This window comes from Aptenodytes forsteri, unplaced genomic scaffold (assembly GCF_000699145.1).
Source record: "Aptenodytes forsteri isolate BGI_AS27 unplaced genomic scaffold, ASM69914v1 Scaffold605, whole genome shotgun sequence".
Taxonomy (NCBI): Eukaryota; Metazoa; Chordata; class Aves; order Sphenisciformes; family Spheniscidae; genus Aptenodytes; species Aptenodytes forsteri.
The window spans coordinates 641,096-662,418 of NW_008794427.1; the positions used below are offsets into that span (position 1 = coordinate 641,096).

At 42.8% G+C, this 21,323-nt stretch overlaps 1 protein-coding gene across 1 annotated transcript in view; it reads left to right on the plus strand.

Moving 5' to 3' along the window:
- ADAMTS17 (ADAM metallopeptidase with thrombospondin type 1 motif 17) overlaps positions 1 to 13,435 on the plus strand; it is a 205,812-nt gene extending 192,377 nt beyond the window's left edge. The window contains exons 22-23 of the mRNA XM_009289472.2: positions 9,538 to 9,715; positions 12,980 to 13,435. Coding sequence (XP_009287747.2) covers positions 9,538 to 9,715; positions 12,980 to 13,131 — 330 coding nt within the window. The 3' untranslated portion in view covers positions 13,132 to 13,435. The remainder of the gene's footprint in view (positions 1 to 9,537; positions 9,716 to 12,979) is intronic.
- Positions 13,436 to 21,323: the final 7,888 nt, after the last annotated feature.

A 21,323-nucleotide genomic window follows, 5' to 3' on the forward strand; every position in this document is an offset into this window, starting at 1 on the left:
AACAAAATCCTCTATACACCTCACTTTTAATGATTAATTCACATTACATGATAAGAAGAGCAAATCAAGGACAGCTGTGGTTTGAGAGGTATATTCAAAGCTGTCGTAAATATAGAAGCAAATTGTCCTTTGTTCTAACATTCATTACAAATTCATGGCTTGACCCACCATCTGTTTATGATAAACTATGGACAACTTGTTAATTCTTCATAAAGGTCATAACTAAGTTCATCTTCTTCTACCTTGGAGAAAATAACATTTCTTGTTGAATTCAGAGAAAACTCTGCAGGAGGGATGGTCGCTTAAAACTGCAGTCGCACATCACAGCTGACAGACCCTTTCCTGCCGCTTAGTCCCTTTGGCTCAGCAAACAACTTCATGATTTATGGCTGCTCACGTGCATTCAGTACCATAGCTAGAAACTGATGTCGGACGATTGTCTGCAGGCCTCACTGATGGAAATCAGTTGTTCTCCAGAAGGTGATAGAGCTGGGTATGACAGGAGAGGACCCAACAAGCTTTAGTATTCAAACCCTCTGCTTCTCTGGTCCTAGGCATGACCAGAAGCCAGAGCGTCAGAGTGTCCTAAACCTAACTACTGCCCCTATGGACTGCTTTAAGTTGTGCTGCTAGTTGTGATTCCCCATGGTTTGTTCCTCTGGTGTGTGGTCACTGATGTGCAAACCACAGCCTTTCTTGCCAACAGCTAATCTCAAAATACCCCTGGCTACAGAGGATGAGAACAAATGGCCCAAAATTGGTTATATCAGTCAGGGACACTCCTCAATTTGGCAAAGTTGTTGCCAGTATCCTAGTAAAAATTTCGTGCAGCCCTTTAGGAAGGAAGAAGAAAAGCCATAGCTCTGCATTTCTGAAGTAGAATGGTACCCTCTTGAGTTATGATGAGCTAAAACCATCACCTTTAGTTTAACCTCCATTGAGGAAATGCATGGAATAAAATAGATCTCTGTGTGAGAGATTTGTTTTACAAAGCAGAAACCACCCCCCTCTTCTGCTGCAGTGAAATCAATTTTGTTTATAACACTATGGGCCAAATCACTGACCCACCAAAGTCAATGGCCAGCTCCCAGTGACTTCAGCGAGTTAAGGATTTCTGCATAAAATGAAGATTCTGGCACGTGGCTTGTAGTTTGGATATGACAGGGCTCCAAGGCTATTGGTTATTTTTTTGTCATCTTCACTGTCAGTGCAGGGCTTGCTGGAGTTTTCTCTGTTCCCTTTATGATTTTATTCCACAAACTTAAGTAAAAGGGAAATGAACCATCCTGAATCCAGAATAAGGGTTCTGAGAAAAAGACTTGGATCACTGAAGTAAAAGCCTCAGAAGGGGAGACATGAGGGGAGACATCTCCATGTTCCTGCTGCCATTTCACAAATCTGTCACCTTCTACTGCTTTGTACCACCAAGTAGAACTGATGGCTCTGTTGTGGACAAACTTAGAAATATAGTTTTCATACCTCCACTGGAAATACACATTTTAGGAAAGAAAGGAAAGTTCATATGAGTTCAGCTCATATTAACTACAGACTTCTGTATGGTCATGGGTCCATCACTTAGTTGAATTCACATCACTGAGTCCTAGCCACCTGACAGGTAGGTGCCTTGTTTGAGATAGCTGTTAGGCTCCATTTACAGTCATTGTAAGACAGGCAGCTCCAGGTAGTAGTTTTATCTCCTTTCCTTAGTAAAGGCTGAATTGCCCCTTGAAGTGGTGACCTCTCTCTACTGACTGCAAAGAGAACATAAACAGAGCTAGTTCAGAATGATGAATCCCACCCCTTTCGCTCTTTGATTTTCTGTCCCCCCATCTGTGAAATGTCTTTAGCTATGGTCAGAGGTGTAAATATTGTATAATGGCGCTAAAACAAGGTTGAGCCTCTATCTAGACTTATGATAACTGCCAGCCCCAGTCGATGCAGCTGTAGTTGGAAACCTAGGCATGGAAAGTGAAGAGATGCTGACTACAATGCTGGCTGGCCATGTCATTCCCGTGGGGACTGTAAGCTACAGAAACCAAGTCCTGCTCATGCCTTTGAGGCAATGAGTGCTCCTTGTTTGCACAACAATTTGCACAGCTCATCTCTGCTGGCGTTTCTGAGAGCATCCATAGTACAAATTATTTTGCTGGTTCCTTAGTAAAGGAGAATGTGCTGCAAAAAAAACATATTCATCAGAGTTTTGTTTGAAGTGGAGCACGTTCTGTCACAGTGTTATTGTCTCATGTTCCAATACAGCCTCCAGTGATCCTATTAATTGGAAGAATAACTTTTCCTTTTTGATATTTTTTATTTAAAAGCCTAGTTCATTAAGTGCATTTTTTTTTATGGAGAATTAAAGCCTCCCACCAAGATCAGTGGATTGGAAATGGAATTCCATCGTGACTATTTTACTCTTTTTTTTTAATGTGAAAAAGAAGAAAGCATGAAAGACAAGCCTGTTCAAATATTGGCATTCATTTTCTCTGAGTTACTCTGAGATGTTACAGTGTCTAGGATCATGTTTTTAAAAATATGAACAGTAGCTAATTCACCATTTAAAGTTTGTACTACTCATCTGAAGAGGTTTTTGCCCCTTGAATCCTTACAGCACGCAATATGTATCCCTAGCAGGGACTGCTATAATTTTGCAGTCTTTCCAATAGCCTTTTGAGATTTATAATTACTACTGAGGCATTAAGGTGACAATCTTCCAGAGCATCTTTAAAGAGCAATTAGTATCAGCCTGCTGGTGATCTCTTGTTTGACTGTGCAAAGAGATGAAATGCAGTGTTAGTTCAGTGTCATACATTTCAAAGTTGAGTAGCTCCCTGTCTAGAGAATGCTCAGGCAGGACTGAGATGACAGAGATGAGCAGCCTCTTGCTGAAGTTAAGTAATCTTAATGGAGTCCTTAGTTTAATTACTTTTTTAATAAATTGCATTTAGGTAGCATTGATCATTAACTGATGAATAACTAAAATATGTGTTCAGCGGAGCTTCAGTTCCCAAGGTATTCTTTCAAGGCTAACATCTGCGACAGGAGACAGCGTGGGACTATAGCTCATGTAGCCCATGAAAACATTGCTCAGCATAAGCAGCGCACACTGCTGTAGAAGCAGGGTAAATTCTCAAGCAGTCAGCCTGAGCCAAGTTCTGTGATCCCGTGGTTACATAGTTGTCCATTACTATCTAGTTTACTTAAAATTAGCTTGATTATGCCTTTTACATAAGGTGTTTTTCAGCATCATTTCCTTGCAGTTTTTCAGGTGGAATAAGCTATGGAGTATTTCCACTTTCTACCTGCCGCAGATCAAAACATTGCACACATGCTATAGGTGACATGCTAGAATATGGCACCCTATAGGCAATACCATATCATTTCACATCTCTGCTTGATCCTGTTCTTGAAATCCAGTTTGAAAGCTTGTGAGAAGTAAATTCTGCCTGATTGGTATAATGAATTAAATGACATTTCCTCATTAGCATCCACCTGGGCTGCATCGCACAAGTACTTAAGGGCACTGTCACTACCCAGAATATTCATGCATTCAGCTCTTAATCTCTGAACTCTCTGTACACAATGGAACTTTTCAGAATAGCAAAGTCAAGCTTAATTATGCAGTGAGACGTGGTGGATGTACTGGTCAGGTCTTGTTCCTTAGGGTCATGCAGTTTGAAAGCACAGCTGTAGGCAGTTTGCAAAGATTGCTTCTCTCTTTTCCTTCTAAGATACTGTCACATCAGCCATGAGCATTTTCTGCTGTAATTTATTGTTTCTTCCCATACTGAGTCAGAAGGGTATGCTTTTTTTTCTTGGCTAAATTAAACAAATCAGTCATTTCACAAACGTTTCCAAATGAAAGATTGTTGTAAGCAAGACCAGATATGTTCTCTTTACAGATCTGGGGTTCAAAAAGAAGAAAAAAAGAAAAAAAAAGAAAAAAAAAGAAAAAAAGAACAAGGAAGCTTGAAAAACAGCTTACAGTTTGCTTTGGGCTAATTAGATCTTATCAGTGGAAAGACAGAAATTTCTTTCTTTAGCATGATGCCATGGTGAAAGTTGACCTGGTGTTTATGAAAGCATATTGCATGCTGCTTTTCAGCTAGAATTATGGAGTTTAAATTAGTGATACTCATGAAAAGCCTGATGTTAAGGTGTGCGGAGCACTGACTTTCAGAGCACACACATGTATGCTATTAAGGTCTCAGAAACGGGCAATTACAGGACATTTGTCATTCATCTCAGATGCCATGTTAGAATGTTATTAATAGGAACTTGTCTTGCTTTCTTTCTGACTTTCATAGAAGCAAGAAATAAGACCCCTGGGGGGAAAAAACGCTCTACCCTATCCTAACGCCTTGAAATACTTGAACTCTGAAGTCAGTAAAGCATGACTCTATCTCTGAATATTGGAGCTTTAGCCATAGTGTTATCCTTGGCTTCAGCAACTTTCAGCAAATTGGGGACAAACCAGTATCTTTAAACATCAGATGACTGCAGACTGATGAATAAAGAAAAAAAAAATCTTGCCTTCAGCTTATGACAGTCATCTTGAACTATATCTCCCTCCAGCAGATCAGCCTTCTAAATACTGGAGTACACTCAGGATTGGCTGAAGGGATGCTGTGACCTTCTGCTGGAAAAAGTAAGTCTCTTACAAAAGAGACTAACATCTCTTAGAAGTTAGAAAAGTGACATTTTTAAATGTGACACATGGTCTGAATGCATCCCTGCCTAGCCAGCAGCCCTCAGCTAAGGCATAAGCAATGCTTCATCATTCCATTCAATGCTGAACAGATCACAGCCTGCCCTCTATAGTGGTAAATCTGTACCTTTTCCTGTCCCCATTAAGCCTCAACACGGGGCTTCTTTGGACTGGTCTCTCTTATGCGTTCCTCCAGCCGCCCAACGGCAGCCCTGCCCTGGCTTCATTCGTTCTTATTCCTCTCTCTTTCTCTGGCTATCTTTTGTAGATCAGGAGTTGATGAAGCCCCTGACATATCTCAGCACTTACTGTAAATTCATTCTATTTTAATACCTAATATTCTCCCGAGGCATTTGCTTTCAAAGCAATTAGACACCTGTCAGCACCTTTGGTAGATTTCAAGCTTTCATATCAGTATCCTAAGGTGGAAATAACATTCCAGTTGAAAAATCATAGCTCAGTCTCAAGGTTGGAGTTTTTCAGTGAGTAAATCTTCTTTAAGCTGATGAATGCAGCTGCTGCCTTGACAATTTGTGAGTTTATTTCCTTCTGGATATCCCCACTGGCTTGCATGTTACTGCCAAAGAATGTGAATGGAGGCATTTTTGTATTCCTTTTGCCTTCTCAGGCAGTGTTTGAACTGGGAGTTACAAGGGCTCTCATTAGGTTCGCTTCTTGTAACTGTTCATTAACCCCCTCTTTTTTAGTGTTGAACAATCCTTTGATCTTCGCATGTGGGTGGATTTCCAGTTTACAATGGCTATATTGTCAGTTTAGTGCATTATGGTTAAACTACATGAATTTTGCATATGCATTTTTCTGGTAGTGATATCACTAGCAATGTCTGGTGGAAGGAAAAAACCACTTCTTTGTTTGACACCGGCGTCTCTATTCAACCACTTGTCCGAGTCCCCAGCTTCCCAGAGTAGGCAAGTTGCTTGTGGGTTTTCTCTCAGTACTTGTGCAGCAGCTCAGGTGGCAGGCAGAGATCCACGCAGCTCCGAACCAGGTTCCAAAACCGGTCCTCCACATTCACAGATGACTTTACTCCATCATGGCATCAAAACATGTGCGTATCTTGAGAGTTACATCAATCTTGTAAAGGCTTTTCCAATTTTCAGAGTATGTTTGTTAATAGCCGTGTAAGAATTCAATATTTGCCCAAAAAGTCCAGTGTCCATCAACAGCATTTTAAATACGATCAGCGCAGTTTCACTGTGCAGTACTGGAGCCTCCCAGCGTTCTGCACAGTGGAACTGTACCAGCTCTACAGAAGCTGGATCGGGTGCTGGGCTGTAACGGTACTTTTGCCCCCGCAGCCCAGGCCACACACTCTGCCACAAGCGATACGCTCTCTCTGGCAGCTGTTGGCTGCCTGGAAGTTCCTCTGTTTGCAAGACGGCCACAGCACCTTTCCTTACTCAAACTCCTCATAACCTGTGTCCAAGCCTGAGGGTCCTGTATCAGAGGGCACAGTGTGAATCTAGCCCTGAAAATTGTTCTGTGGATATGCTTACTTGCTCCATAAATATTTGGGAACAGAGAGACTGTAGCAATGCATTTAGCTGTCCAGAGTAGGAGGGAAGGTATTTATGGGAATTTGCTGTTCAGTTGGAGTTTGATTTTTATGCCTCTTTTAATGATGTCCGCTCTTCATAGTGCAGCATGAGTAACAATTCCCCCTTTGTATGTATTTTGTATCTATTCCTATTTCCTATTGAAATTCCTAGGAAAGAGACTATCCAAGTACAGAGTTGAAAATTTCGTCTTAAAATAAGCCAGATGTCCAACCTTCCTTTAGCTGCCAAGCTCAAAAGAGTTCAAGAAAGATGTTAAAATCTGTCTTCCTGGCTGTGAAAAACTAATTGCATAGCATAGGTGATGATCCCAGTCTCCCAGGAGAAGGAATAAAACTGCTTCGGGCAAAAACTCTGCTGTTATTTGTCTAAGGATTGGAGTTGGCAGTGTCTGTGGAAAAAGTTTCATTGCTTGCCCTCCTTGCTGGTTAACAAATGCAGAGACAGGAACACAGACAAAGGTAGGTGAGTGTTTGTATATTGGTATTTGAAAACCTTATTCACCTTATGAGAAAAATGCCTTTTTCTTTCTTTCCTTCTTTTTTTTTTATTTTTTCCCCTCTGTTAAGAGCATTCGTAAGCACAGGCAGTGCCTAAAAGCCAGAGACAGAGGTTTCAGACTCACTATATTACAATCACGTGAAGGAACCCCGTGGCCTGAATGGGTTATTTTATGCCTATGTGATAACACCTATTCTGTTTGTAAAATGGATGTACAATTCACTCCCCTTGCAAAGAGTTTTGTGAGGATTAAGATTAGTAAAGCACTCTGAAGACTAAAAGTGCCACTGAAATCCTGAGGATTAGAGGTTGCGTATGACTAGTGAAGTAGAAGGGCCTAATAGTTGCATTTATCAGGATAAAAATTGTTAACTTTAAATCCAAATGTAATGGCCATGCTTGACTGGCTTCCAGACTGGTAGAAGGCACTGAGGGCACACAGTGCTGGGGAAGAGCAGAGGGACACCCAAGACTAGTGAAATGCCTACATCTCACTGCAGAAGCTCAAGTTATGAAGGGGGTTTAAATAAGGGACTTCAATGATTGCTTTTTGGAATAGCTCACTGTAGGGCATACAAGGGAAGGGCTGGTTCAGCATAGTCCTAAACACCATAACCATTGTTGAGGTATTAATAGACCGTGACCAAATTTTGATGTAAAGTCAACATCTGAAAATCTAAGTGCAAAAAATCTGTCGTAAATAGCGTGTCGACCCTAAATTGAACTAAGAAAGATGTAAAGGAAAAAACCCAATTATTTATTTAAAAAAAAGGAAGTTCTAAAATACATGTAAAATTTTAATACAGCACGACTGCTACCTTCAGAATACAGTAATCAGGTCCTGGAGGGGGCTGCATAGCTGGAAACACAGAGGTAAACTGCACACTAGGATGGCTTAGTGGCAAAGTCCAGAAGGAATCTGAGCCAGAGATTGTTCTGAATGGAAAAGTTCAGTCCTAGAGAAAGGCACTGGGAGAAAGAATAGGAATAAAGAGCGGGTGGAATATAGGGGGAAAATTAAAAGAAAAGCAAATAAAAATTTGGTGAGTACACCAAATACAAGAAACCTGTTTAATAAACAGTCATGAATGTGAGTGACTAAAGACGAAAAATAGATAAAGAGTCTGTTATTTTTGACAACAGGCTTCACTGATCCTACAACTCCTGCCCAGAAATAGAGAGTTCACAGTGTGCGGACATATTTCTGCACTGGGTTTGAAGCAGGACTCCATCAGCTCTATTTTACGTGGTCCTGTTAATCTGAGGCCATTTTTTATCAGGCCTTTCAGGGATTCACACAGGAAGAAAAAGCTCCCTGTGCTCCAGCACAGAACAAGGCTATACTTCTTGTATCAGATGATCTTTGAGAAGCAGCAGGGGGGGTTTTGTGATACTTCCAGAATAAAATGACCACAGCTTTGCTGTGCTCTCCCCCATAGATGGGAGAGGTGGAGGCCTACATGCATCCATGAGTTCTTTTGCCCCTGGGTCCTAGCATTGCAAGCATCCACACTGCATACACATCCTTCATACTTGGAACTCAGTCCAACCTCAATGGTGCTCATCTTTTGAGCCTCTTCAGTGTTTGGCATGCCGTTTTTAAGAAGTACCACTCTGAGGCAATAGCGTTTTTCAGGGAGAGGGCTCCACTGCCCTGACTTTGTTCGGAAACAGCAGAGGACAGAAAACATCATCTTTTTTTTATCATCCTAATTATGTCTCCTGAGTTTTCCCCCACCTCCTCCTCTCCCCACACACAGCTTGTGTGTGGCTTTAGCAGAAGTAGGAATCTTACCAAAGTCCTGCAACCCATTGTTTCTTTATTTTAAATACAAGGTTCTTTTATTAACTCCAGCTGGTGCACCTCACTGTGCTCACTGTGTTTGCTTTATTAAAATTGAACAGCGTGCAAGTAGGACATTGTAAATCACAAGCGACTGGGCCAGAGGAAGAGGGAGGGAGAGCTAGGGACTCCAATTGTATGACAACAAAGAGAGCATACAAACAGGCTGGGCCTCCTGGCTAATAGAAGCCAAAACTCGTGGAGTACAATTTGCAGTTGCTCCCAGGAGGACAGACAAGTGCCAGACGGTTAGCAGGGATAGATGAGAGTGAATACTTGAATACCTGATGTCTTCTCCCGTATACTGAAACAGAGCTTCTCTAGAGGTCTTTGGCCTGCAGTAGGAGCTGCCTGCCTCTGCTGTAATCCTTGGTTTTATCAGTGCCTGGCAGTGGTCATCTTGTCTGTGGAGGAAGCCTTGTTAGACCATCCAAGTCTTGGAGAGGGCTTTTAAACCCAGGCAACCAGTACCACTGGGTCACTCATGGAGAGGGAGGTGGAAGCTGCTTGTCCATAATTAAGCAGTATATGTTTTCCAGCTTTGCCTCTTTGTGGCTGATGGAGGGAATTGCACATGTCTGCTTGAACCTCGTGGGCATCCACAGGGACAGTCAGTGTAGCTGGACTCAGAGCAAGTCCAGACAGAAAGACAACAGCTTCCTTCCCTGTGCCAGGACAGTTCCTCTGCTCACAGCACTCCCTGCAGCTGTGAAATCGTCATGGACAAATGCAACAGCTGTATGAAGGGTCCCCGGCTGACACGATGCCCCTGTTGTTGAGTCCTCAGCACCATAGTGAGCTGCCAGTCTGCTGCACACTTCAGCTCCAGCAGTGATTTTTCTGGTGTATGTGCGTATGTGATTTTGAAGTTACTCTGCTTGGATCATGTCTCAGTGCCTTCTCTCCTCCAGTGCTCCTCAACCTGTGGGAAGGGCCTCCAGTCACGCGTGGTCCAGTGTATGCACAAAGTCACCGGGCGCCACGGCAATGAGTGCCCTGTCCTGTCCAAGCCGGCGGCCTACAGGCAGTGCCACCAAGAGGTCTGCAATGAGAAGATAAATGTCAACACAATTACCTCGCCCAGACTTGGTGAGTGAGGGGTGTTGGGGGGAAGATGTCACCTGCAAAGGGCCAGACAAAGCCCAGGGTCCCAGTGTGCCCGGTGTGATAAAAATGGGGCTTCAGAGGATTGCCCAGGGCCAGAAATTAGGAGAGGGCCACCCAGTCAGACTCTATACTAAAGGTTTAGTGTGGATAGGTCCTCTTTTATCCATCAGTCCCTGCCTCAGACTTTGCCCAAGCTGGAGCGCTCAGCAGTGGATAGACCTGCGACCAACAGGAGCACACAAATGGTGGGTGATTGATTGATTGATCACGGAGGTGAGGGAGCTGACAGGCATATCTTTCTCCGTCACAAACACCTTCACACCTTGCTTTCACTGTGGTGAGTGTAAAGTATGATAATTTATTCATCCGTGCCCCAAGAAAAGTACATGACCTTGACAAGTAGAGCATTGCTGATTTTTTGTCCTTTTCATTTGCTGCCACAAGAATGTGGTTTGATGAATTAATTTGCCCAGGGAGGCAAGACAGCATCCAGCCTCTTTCTGTGAACTCTTTGATTTTCTGTCACTGTCCTTCTCCTCAACCTCCCTGCATCCCCTGTGTACCTGGCTGAGATGAGAATATGGTGATAAGCCATCTGTTTCCCGAAACACCTTAACACTGTATTTAATAAATGGCTCTAGTTAAGAATGCTTCTGTTAATACAAAATTGTGGGAATCCATGATTTTCCACATCATTTGCTCAGTTTATAAGGGGATAAAAATATATTTTTCCAAACTTTGGCCCTGTGTGTTCAGCCACAGCTCCAAGAACCGAGCTGGTTTCTTTACATTTCACACATCATCACCAGTAAGATGAAGCTAAACTAAGCCATCAGCTACACTGACACAGCCTCATCAGTGCCTCCCATTACTTTTCAGTACAAGAGGCTGGGTTGTAAACAACGCTGCTAAGAGCTTAGCAGAAAGAACAGCCTCCATCCTCTCAGCAGAGCCAGTCTTGTAGGCTAAGAAGCCTCTAATACACATGAAAAGGCAGAGCTGCTAAGTAATAGAGAGCCATTTTCTAATAGCACTGTCCAGTATTAAGTAACACTTAAACTAGGACTGGACTGGAAGCTTCTGAACTGAAATTTGTTTCCCAAAAGTTTAACAGATGTTTAAAAGAATATGGGAAATTTTATTCTTGCAAATGCAGTCATACTGAGGAGCTTCTAACCGCTTTTGTTTAAGAACATATGAGAGTACTTCCCAGATATTTTAGCACTAAGAGCATAGTGGAAGGAAAACATTTCATTTGAGAAGTAAGCCCTTGATACACTGATGAGACAAGAAATCCATCCTAATTCACATTTTAGGACAAAGCAATAAAAAGCTCACGTGTTTAGAAGACTGAGGAGGCTCAAGTCCCTGCTGAAAGTAATCTGCAAGTAATTTGGGATGCTTTTGTCTCTAAACCGGGCTTGGAATCACCAGGGCCAGAAACAATGATATTTGATATTAGCGGAAAGATATATCATTGAGTGTTTTGCTCTTCCTGCTTGTAAACAAATTCTCATTGGATTATCTTTAAACAAAATTTTCTGTTTTCTGCAATGGAAACCTCACCAAAAAAAATTATACAGAAAAAAATTCCAGTAGTCTACAAAACCCATGCTGTCTTGTCCCCACTCCAAAAAGTTTTTCATCCCAGTTCATACATTTTCAGAAGTATCTAAGTGTGCAGTTCGCCTCACCTGACTTTTACATTTGTGTCCAGTGCCCCTCAGGGAAGACACATTCAGAAAGGGTTTATTCTGTTCCTCAGGCACCTGACCCATGTTGCTTCCTAGACATGCTTCCTGTCTTACTTCACAGCCCATGAGGGACCTTGGACCTCTAAACTATTAGAGTCCTAGCCTTGTTTGTGGCTCAGTGTCTTTCTATTATGTAAAGTCTCTCATCTCAGATTCATAAGGTCTATCTCGGATGTTCTTGCAAGATGTGCAATTTATTCAGCTACATCACGTTTTCTGAGCACTGTGCCTGGTTGGAACCATAGCCAGTGGGGAGTGCTGCAGATCTAACCCCCTCAAAAAGTCCCTCTGCTGGCAGACTCAGAAATAGCTCTACCCCCCCTCCACTGCTGGCAGACTCAGAAATAGCTCTACCCTCCCCCCGTTTAGGATGGTCACTTCCACTCAAATTTTTTTCTCGCAATCAGTTTTTCTTAAATTGGCTTCATGTTCCTTTTTTTCTGGGACAGCACAACTTCATTTCATCAGATTCTATCAAACTTTTGCCTCTTGTCCAACTGAATGAAGCTTCAGTGATAAACATTCCTACCAGTTTTGCTGCCATTATTTTCTGGTGTTTGGCACCGAGACTAAACACAGGATAAGAGCTTTTCCTGGCTTCATCCGGCAGAGATGAGGAGCAAGGGACTCAAGATGCTGCTGGGTCAGCACCTTTTGATGTTCTTTAATTAAACCATTTTTTCCCAACCTCAGAGGCCACAAGATTCATTTAGAAGATTTTCCAATTATCACAGCATTTGTAAGAATGCTACGTACAATTTATAAATCACATACCATAAAAAGCACTTACTAGATGTGTGCATTTTTATCAAGTATACAGTTTCGCTACTATTACTGTTTTTATAAAAGCACGTGTCACCCTTTATTGTCAACAGACCCTGATATTGTCAACAGATTCAGCAACAGTGTCTTAGTGCTGCTTTCCCCCCTGCACAAACCTTTTGGCAGTCTGAGAGAGTTTTGGCCATCCAGCCCCCCCTCCCAATAGCTAATTGTTGTCCTACTGTTTTTGCTACACTAATAAGTATTATTTTTACTTCCTATTAATTTAGCTTTACATCCATCAAACTGGGTTTGATTTTGCTCCTCTGTAAAAACGTTTTCCACCGAGAGGATGATGGCCACTCCTGAAAGCGCGCCTTAGCAAAGCACTCTCCCTGGGAGCGCACAGCTTCCCATTGACTGCTGTGAGGTGTTCGTGTGCTTAAATCTAGGCCAATGCTTTAGGCGTTTTGTTCATCTAGGCCTATTTGTCACTGAGACAAAACAAGTACAACGTGAGGAGGCTTGTGCTCCCACAGTCATGTCCAGCTACACCCTTGCAGTAAGCACTTCCAAGAGCCTGATATTTCAGTAGAAAGAACATCAACCTATCTCCAGTGCTGACAGCGAGATTGGCCCTTTCTTCCCTCATACGCAGTGATTATGATCACACCTGCAATGCTATTCTCTGGCTAATCTGCTAGTTTCTCCTTTCTTTTCTTGTCCAAAGCTGCTCTCACGTACAAGTGCACAGGCGACCAGTGGACAGTGTACTGCAGGGTGATCCGGGAGAAGAATCTGTGCCAAGACATGCGGTGGTATCAGCGCTGTTGCCAGACTTGCAGAGACTTTTATGCAAACAAGATGCAGCAGAAGAGTTAATGAACCTGTGCTACTTCTTAGAGTATTACAGCTATTTGTATGTAAATCATGAACTAGTAGGTCTGAGTACTGGAACTTCATGAGTTGCTACAATGTGGTGGATTCCAAAGCATACCTAATAAGACTTGAAACTAATTCTACAGACTGGATACCAAAGTAATCCACTCATCCACCTTAAAAAAACAAACAGAAAGAGTCATCTCAAGGAGCCAATCATTTTATCGTATTTTGACATCCTTACATTTTTCATTAATGCTTGTTACTTTAATATATTAAATCACCAGCCACTGGATGGCTTGCTACCATTAAAGAAAAGGACAAGAGTTGCAAAGTGATTACATTGACTAAGGTTATGGGTACCTCCGTGGAGGAAGGCCTCTGGCAAAATAATTCAGCAAAGGTAGAGACATTACTTAATCTTTTAATCTTGGCTTTCATCTGAAGTTTTCAATTCCCAACAGTTATCCCACTGTGGAGTGGGCTTGGAGGGACACACATAAGTGAAAGGCTTAATTTAAAGAGAGGATTTACTGTAAAAGCTTGTGAAAACTGATAGCAGAGGATCGACATCTCTGAAATTCCTGCAGAAGACTCAGTGCAATTATATCCAACATTCCAAGTCATATTTTTTAGAGCAACTAATAGGGACTGCTCCTCTTTCTAATTTTAAAAAACAATCCTCTCTCTCTTTTCCTCAGAATAATATAGTTTCTTTTATGAAACCCAATTTTTCTCTGAGCTTAATGATTTATGAAACAATTTTTCTCTGAGCTTAATGAAATGGAAGCTTATTAACAGCAATAGGTGATAGTTATTTTTAAGCAAGAACCATTTACATGAGATGGGAGAAGCCTGAAATCATTTCATCCAGTAGAGCTCACTGAGGGATTGCTTGGCCTAATCTCTCTCCAGTTTTTAGAAGTCAATCAGATAATGAGACTGAATGTTTTTTTCTTAGGAGGACCATGAAACTGGATAGGGTTGGTACAGAAACAGGATTTGGAACAACTTCTGTGTGAAGGATGGAGTGGAGAGCAGAACAGATGTTTCCTATCTCTTGGCTCTTGTATACATCTGAGGTTATGTAGCCTTTTGAGTCAAAAGTAGTCAGTGATACAAGACATTCAAAGTGAAATCTTGAGCTTGTTGAAGCCATAAGGCTAAGGCGTCCATTGCCTTCAGTAAGGGTTAGGATTTTACTCACTGTATTTTAATGCTTCCTGTCTTACTTTTGTGGTGCTATCAGGTTTGGTGCTATCAGATTGGTGCTATCAGAGCACTTAGCAAGTGCTGCATGTATGATACTCTTTTCCATGTCTCTGCACTTTAAACCAAACTCCTCTCTGAGATGTGAGACTTGAAACAGGAGCTCTACCCGGGGCAGAGTTCATCCCCTCCGTTAGTCCTACAGATCAATGTCTCTATCATATCTTGCTCCAACATGTATCATTTCCCTTGCCAGGGTCCAAGGTCAGCTGTGCAGTGGTTAAGTTACAGCCCACTCTTCATGATACGAACAGAGCCATTTGGATGAATTGCAGCTTTGTACTCGCTCTAGAACTGCGTGTTACTGTTTTATTCTTTGGAGATGAGTGCCGAACTAAGCCCAGCTACTACGCCCAGCCCCTGGGCCAGTCTGGATTGCAGCTCACACTTGTCCTCAAGTTGTCTTTGTTGCTGTTGTCTTTTTTTTTCAATGCAAGGAGGGATAAAGACTCTTAGTACCTAGCATATCTTTAAAGCAACTTTCTCTTCCTTGTTACAATCCTTTCAATATCCAGGACCTCACTGGAATAACTCATTAGCATTTTATTAAGGGCTAAGTTTTTTAAGCACAGGGAGCTAATGTTCATCAACAGACTAATACTGCGTGGGCTTCACATTGGCAACTGTGCTTATTAGTGCAAATGAGCGTGTGTGCACACAAGGGCTGGCCTGTATGCACAAAGGCACATTAGCACACAGTTTTTTCTCAAGTGCCTGTCTCAAACAGATCTGCTTTCCAATGCCCCAGATGATTTTCTCTATCAGGGAAATGATTCCAACTTGTTTTTTGTTATACTGGATTTTCTTTTGGCATCTTATAGTCAGGATCAGACCTCCTCCTTCTGTTATTCCCACCCTGTAGCGCAAACGCAGAGGTTGTGTAACTACTTAGCAAGTAATCGATGGAAAGTGTTGCTGGTAGGGGTGACAGGGAAGATTTAGGCAATACCACGGTGATGTTCAGTTAGGCAAATTAATAGGTACATGAACTGCTAATGAGAAAGTTCCAAGAGATCAGACAGAGCCCAGAGGACCCGATTTATATTGGTAATTCACAGTGGTAGTTTTCCCCCTTGCCTGCTGTCATACCCTGCAGTAACCCAGCCCTGCCTGAACAGCAGGCTGCAACAGTCCTTGCTGCTTCCCTACCACCACGGCCACCTCACAGCAGTTTGACTGAGATGGGTCCCCTTACATCCTTCACTTGGTTTGGAGTTTGCCGTTTTTCTTTTAACGGGCAACATTTGACCATGGAGTGGCCTGGCCCGATGAAACGCCGCCCCCTTGCTGATCATTTTTGGCATTGCTAATATTCACATTGGGCTGTTGAAGGATTTGCCACCGGGCTTCTCTGTTATCTTGGAAGAATAGTATGTGCATTTATTATTAGTGGGAATCAAAGGTGCTTTTAAATAGCAGGGGTCATTTTCCTTCGGTGCTGATCTGTCACCCTCTCTAAGCAAAATGTGGGCTCCTAGAAAGGTGCATAGGAAAGGAAGGATTTTAATGCTTATGTTTTTCACTAATAATTCACTACTGGCCGCTGTCCAGAACAGGATACTAGGCTAGTTAGACCTGTGGCCTGTCCCAGTATGCTAGGTCTTGGACTTCAAAGGACATTTGGGTCCAAGTTCTGGGTCCTACCTAAGGAAACATGAATTTATAAGGAATTCTTTCGAATGTCTGAGCACTGAAAAAACCACCTCGCTTGCTCTCACAGCCCACAGATTAGCGTGCATCAACCTTTTTTTTTTTAATAATCAGAAACCATGTTAATTAAAAACTGATGGCACAACACAGCTCCATTTTATTACACTCTTACTTCATATGGTGACAACCTTCCCATTTTATAATAGCCAGAAAAATAATAACAATAAAAAAGTTTAATTCTGTTCAATACTCCTGCACTTCTGTTTTGTATCATTTATAGGAGCTTTACTATGAATTTACAGCTATGCTCTGCCCTCAGTTACTACATACTGGTGAAAAGAAAGCTGTTTGTTTCCGTGTATCTATGACAATACTTTTTTTAGTTGTTCGTAAGAGATTGACGCTCTTTTGATTACAGTGGTGGTATTTCCATATTGTAAACAATACTCTGTACTGTTACTAAAGTACTGTACATTTCTAGTTGCACAATTGTGTTATTGAGTGTAGATTCTCACTATCTATCTCATGTATGGTGCTATTTTTTGTTGGTGGAAAAGAATCTTAGCAGTCGATTATTGCTTGATATTTTATTATAATACAGGGATATATTCTCCATGGCAATAATATCATTTAAGTTTTTCATTACAGAGTGAAATGTATATATTTTTCCATTAGCTAATTTGCATATGTACTGTATCCATGGTAATTTTCTTTTTGGTGCTGGTTATAAATAGAAAAGATAAAAACAGTCAAACTGAATGGAACCAGTTGTAAATGAAAACCAAAAAAAAAAGGAAAGAGGATCATTCCATTTTGAAAAAATTGAGTATGTTGAATAATAAATTTATTTTTTCCATAACAACTTTAATAAAGTTTCTGAACTTTAAAAAAATGCAAAGCAAACCAAACAGCTAGCATGAAAATTAAGAGAAAGGAGTGAAGCTGTAAGTAGTACATTATGCATCTGTCTAATACTGGATTGAGACTGGGATTCGGTTAAGTCTAGGCCAACTGTTTGATAGCTGTGGTAGGTGCAAAAGGTCATTTGTCACTAAAACTCTGGCATCTCAGAGTTCCCAGTGTGCTAACAAATCAAGAAATGATGGGTCTTGTCCCGGTCAGGTTGCAAAACAAGGCACAGGGAATGTTAGTACCTGATTAATGCCTTGCAAGGTCTGCGGTCAGTGACACAACAGTAGAAAATGCCTGTCTGGAAAAAGTGAGCCAGGCTCCGTTTGTGGCATCGCCGTGTATGCCTGAGCAGGCTGCGGGGAAGCTAAAGCTTATGCATGGGGGGAGGGACGTTTTGCAAGCGCTTTTGAGAAAGGTTGCTTTCAATGTATGTTGGAGCTGAGATGAAGTGGCAGCTTGCTGTATGTTCAATGGTAGCTGCTCCACAGGCGCAACCTGGTAACGAAGGCTACTGAGCATGTGGAAATTTATATTGGAGCAAAATTATCCCATCCATTGGAAAAGTATCTACATAACCTAGCTGCACACTTCCCTGGTGTGAAATAAACAGAATTACTTCAGTGCCGAGTGTTTCGGATGTCTTTGTTGTAGGCACTAGCCAGAATCTTTGTGCTATTTAATTCCCCCCTCAGCATGATGAAGATGTTTTTTGCAGACAGCTGCACACAGATATGCCTGTAGGATCCTCTCCCATCCTGTCTTACAAAGATGCCATCATCCATATCCCATTCCAGCTCAATTCTTGTTGAAAGGACACTTCTGGAGATGGGAGCAGCACCTTTCTAAAGCAGCCTTAAAAACAAGCCAAAGTACAGTTGGTGTGAGAGTCCTCCTCCCAAAATGATTTCCAGAAATGGAGTTTATACTTATATTAAAAATAGAGCTCATTTACTGATCTCACGCTGGCTTCTTGGTAATGGCACAACACTGATAGGCTTCCTAGTTTTCAGAGGTAGCCTTAGCAGATACCAGCCCAGCTGTGATCATACATATGACTGTTAACAGCAGGAAAATTGTAGAAACTCCATCCAAGTGTTGCTGTGTATTAACACATCATCGTGTTTGTGTATTGCCTGGAGTCAACATATGATTGCAATTGTTGACCTGTTTAAACAATAAAAAACAGCTATAAGCCTTTGGAAGCCAAAAGGCTTTACATTAAGCTGGGATATGGCAATAGGTGGGAGGGGTGTGAGGAATGCTGTCATACATTTGGCTTGAAATTTTCCTGGTATGTGCCAATATCTCTTCTATAAATCCAGTAGGCTTATACACTTAGTTTGCCTATTTTGCATGTAGCAGTTTGCTGTTTTTCTTTTATTCCTAATCCCCATCTTCTAACCAAGAAGCCAGATGATTTGAAGCCATTGTCCTTCCCTGTGATCTCAGTTGTCTTGTTATTTAAGACACCTCAGCCAAGATCATTAAAGGCAGGTGGGGTCAGATGGCTCTGGTGCTCTGGCATAAAAGTACCAGGAAGAAAGTATAATCTCTCTTCAGCTTCTTGGAGTTCAGTTCTGCCTCTGCCAGCTCCACCTGCTTTCTTCACTCTCCTGCAAGTCCTGGTGTACACGGCAGCCTTAGCTGTCTCTTGGTCCCTTGCAGCAAGCTAGCAGGACCCTGCTTTCTCTGGAAGGAAATTTCTTTCCAAAAAGCTCAATATGGATCACCTTACCCCGGCATCAGCCCCATGCATCACCCAGAGTACTACTGTTGGAGGACCTTGCTCCGTTGGTAGAGTGAAAACCACATGTTCCTTTGTACTTTCCCCAACACCACGTGGTCCATTGGGAAAGGTATGTTTTCTTCTTATCGAAGAGTGTCGGCACAAACACCAATATGCTGTAGAGTTCTAGGCAGAGAAGAACTGCATCAGATGCACTTACGTTCAATGCACTCACACGTCTGACGGTGTAAGAAAAGAAGCCCTGGTAACTTACTTGCTGGCAAGTTACTTACCTCACTTGTCCTGCTGCTGCATGAATATAGTGCACCCAGAAACAGGCAGGTTGTGGGAACTGCTCCTGAACAGCATTTCTTCTTCAAGTGCTTGGACTTGTGCTGAACATGCTTGATAATACTTCTCCATACAACTTGCACTTCAGCATCCTTCTGTTTATCTTGATTTGGAGGCAGGTCAGTAGGAAGACAGGAGTTCCTCAAATGCTACTAATGCACAAAGACCAGTTATCTTTTCTGTGTGCATTTTTTTTGTCCTTTTAGCATGTCTCTGGCTTCTCTTCACACTGTTTAGAAATGGGCTGGTCTGCCTGGAGAGAGGCTTTCCAACAGCATAACCGCCTTGGACAAGCAGGACTGAAGCATCTGCACTTTGGATGGGAAGAATTGTCTGTTTATAAAAGGAGAGTTTAAACAAGAGAGTATATAAGCAGAGAGGGACCACAAACTCCCCTTAGCAGTAACTACCCCAGAAGGTAATCGGAGAGTCTCCAAAGCTGACCTCCTTGTGTCTTGCATCGCCTCGTCTCCTTTCATGCCACTTTCATGTGACAGACCCCACAAAGAATGCCTGGAGGCTGCACTGTACCACATTTATTATTTTGTCAGAGCAGCCATATCTGCCAAATAGTGGCCAGACACTCAGACAGACTTTCCCAATTAGCAGAGTCCTGCAGCTGATGTCTGGGGCTTGCACATGTGTTCCCTGTGCGTTACCACAGCCAAGACGCTGGCCGGGTCTACATGGCCTGGGGTAGGTATCCGCCTTGGCCGCTGGGCTGGAGAGAAGCAGCTGGGCTTTCTTGAAAATTGTGGTTTCCCTCGGCTCCTCTTGTTTGGCTGTGAAAGACTCCTGTTTGGGTGTTTCATCCTTTCATCCCTCTGTGGCCTGGGTGGAGCTGGAGCCTCCAGCGTGACTTGTCTAGGTCATGCCACAGGCCTTGGCATCCTCCTCGACCTCGGGAGAGAGCGACTCTGCACGCTCGCCATGGTGGAGCCCACAAGACATCTGCGTGTGGGGCTGGCTCCTGGCACGACTCGGTCTCCAGGTGAACCCTTGCATCCTCAGCATCTCCAGCCTCTCCTGAGCCTCAGGGGCTTATAGCAGTCTCAGTGTAACTCCAGAGATGCTTGCTTTGTCCTTCCTCCTCTCTTCCCCACAGACACACTTCGTGGCCTTGCCCTCCCTCCATGATTGTTGCCTCTTTCCCCTCTTGCTCTGCTTGTAGCGGCTTTGTTCCCCACAAGCTTGCTTTGCACCGGCCAGAAACTTTGCCATCTTTGGAAAATACCTTCCCTCATCTGCTCAAGTGCATTTAATCTCCTCCTTCAGCCCTCTGAAGAAAAATATTTTTCTCATTGTACTCCTGTAGCAGCCTTATGTCTCCCCTCACTGTTGCTTTCTGGATGGTTTTTGTTCTGAGGTCTTTTACAATGATTCGGTGTTCTTTGTGCAGTGGCACTTAGAAGCTACAACCAGACATGTGGATGCTGGAAGGCCACGCCCAAAGAAATGGTCCTTCTCTCAAGAGCTGGCAGACCACAGGCAGTCCTGGGGAAAAGGCAGATTCCCAAAGCAGCTAGCTGGGGTTATTGGCAGCAGCAATCTGAAAAGGCATGGAGATGAGCATAGGCCACTTCTGAATCGAGTGAGTGAGCCTGTACTGCGGTTACTGCACTGGCAGGGGAGGGAAAGGGATACTCCTCACTGCTTTTATATCCTCAGACACATTTTTTGTTATTGGAAGTAGCAAAGGGTAAAATTCACATCACTTCAGAGATGCCCCTTACAGAAACTGGGCTGCAAGATCCAGCCCCAAGCCTGGATACTGCTCAAAATGTGGGCTGGCAGAGAGGGAAATGCTCATTTGTTCAGCAGGAGGAGAACGCTGGTAGCACGCCAGTCTGTACGGCTGGCTCTGCTACCCCAAAAAGCATCAGCTGTTGAAAGATCATTGACAGTTTTCTGTAAGGTCATCGCATACTACAGCATCATTGTGCAGCCACCCTGGGAGACAGGCAGTGAAACTATTCAGACTGTCGATGAATCGGTGAAAAAGGGGTATCCTCTAACAGGATCTTTAGCCTGCACAAAGATCAGTGCAACCACGGCCTGGCCAGCAAAGCCAGACAAGCCATTCTTGGGGTTTTTTTTCATTTTCTTGGAAAAGACATTATTTGAACATTTCGCAGCTTCCATTTATTTCCCCAGCTCTGTATTTTTCCCCTTGATTTTGCCTCTAATGGCAAAAAGACCCAACCAGACTGCAGCTTTGTTTGGCACCAAACTTTCCTCCTGAGATGATCGCACAAGAAGTCTTTTATCACTTTGGCGGCTCTGAGCC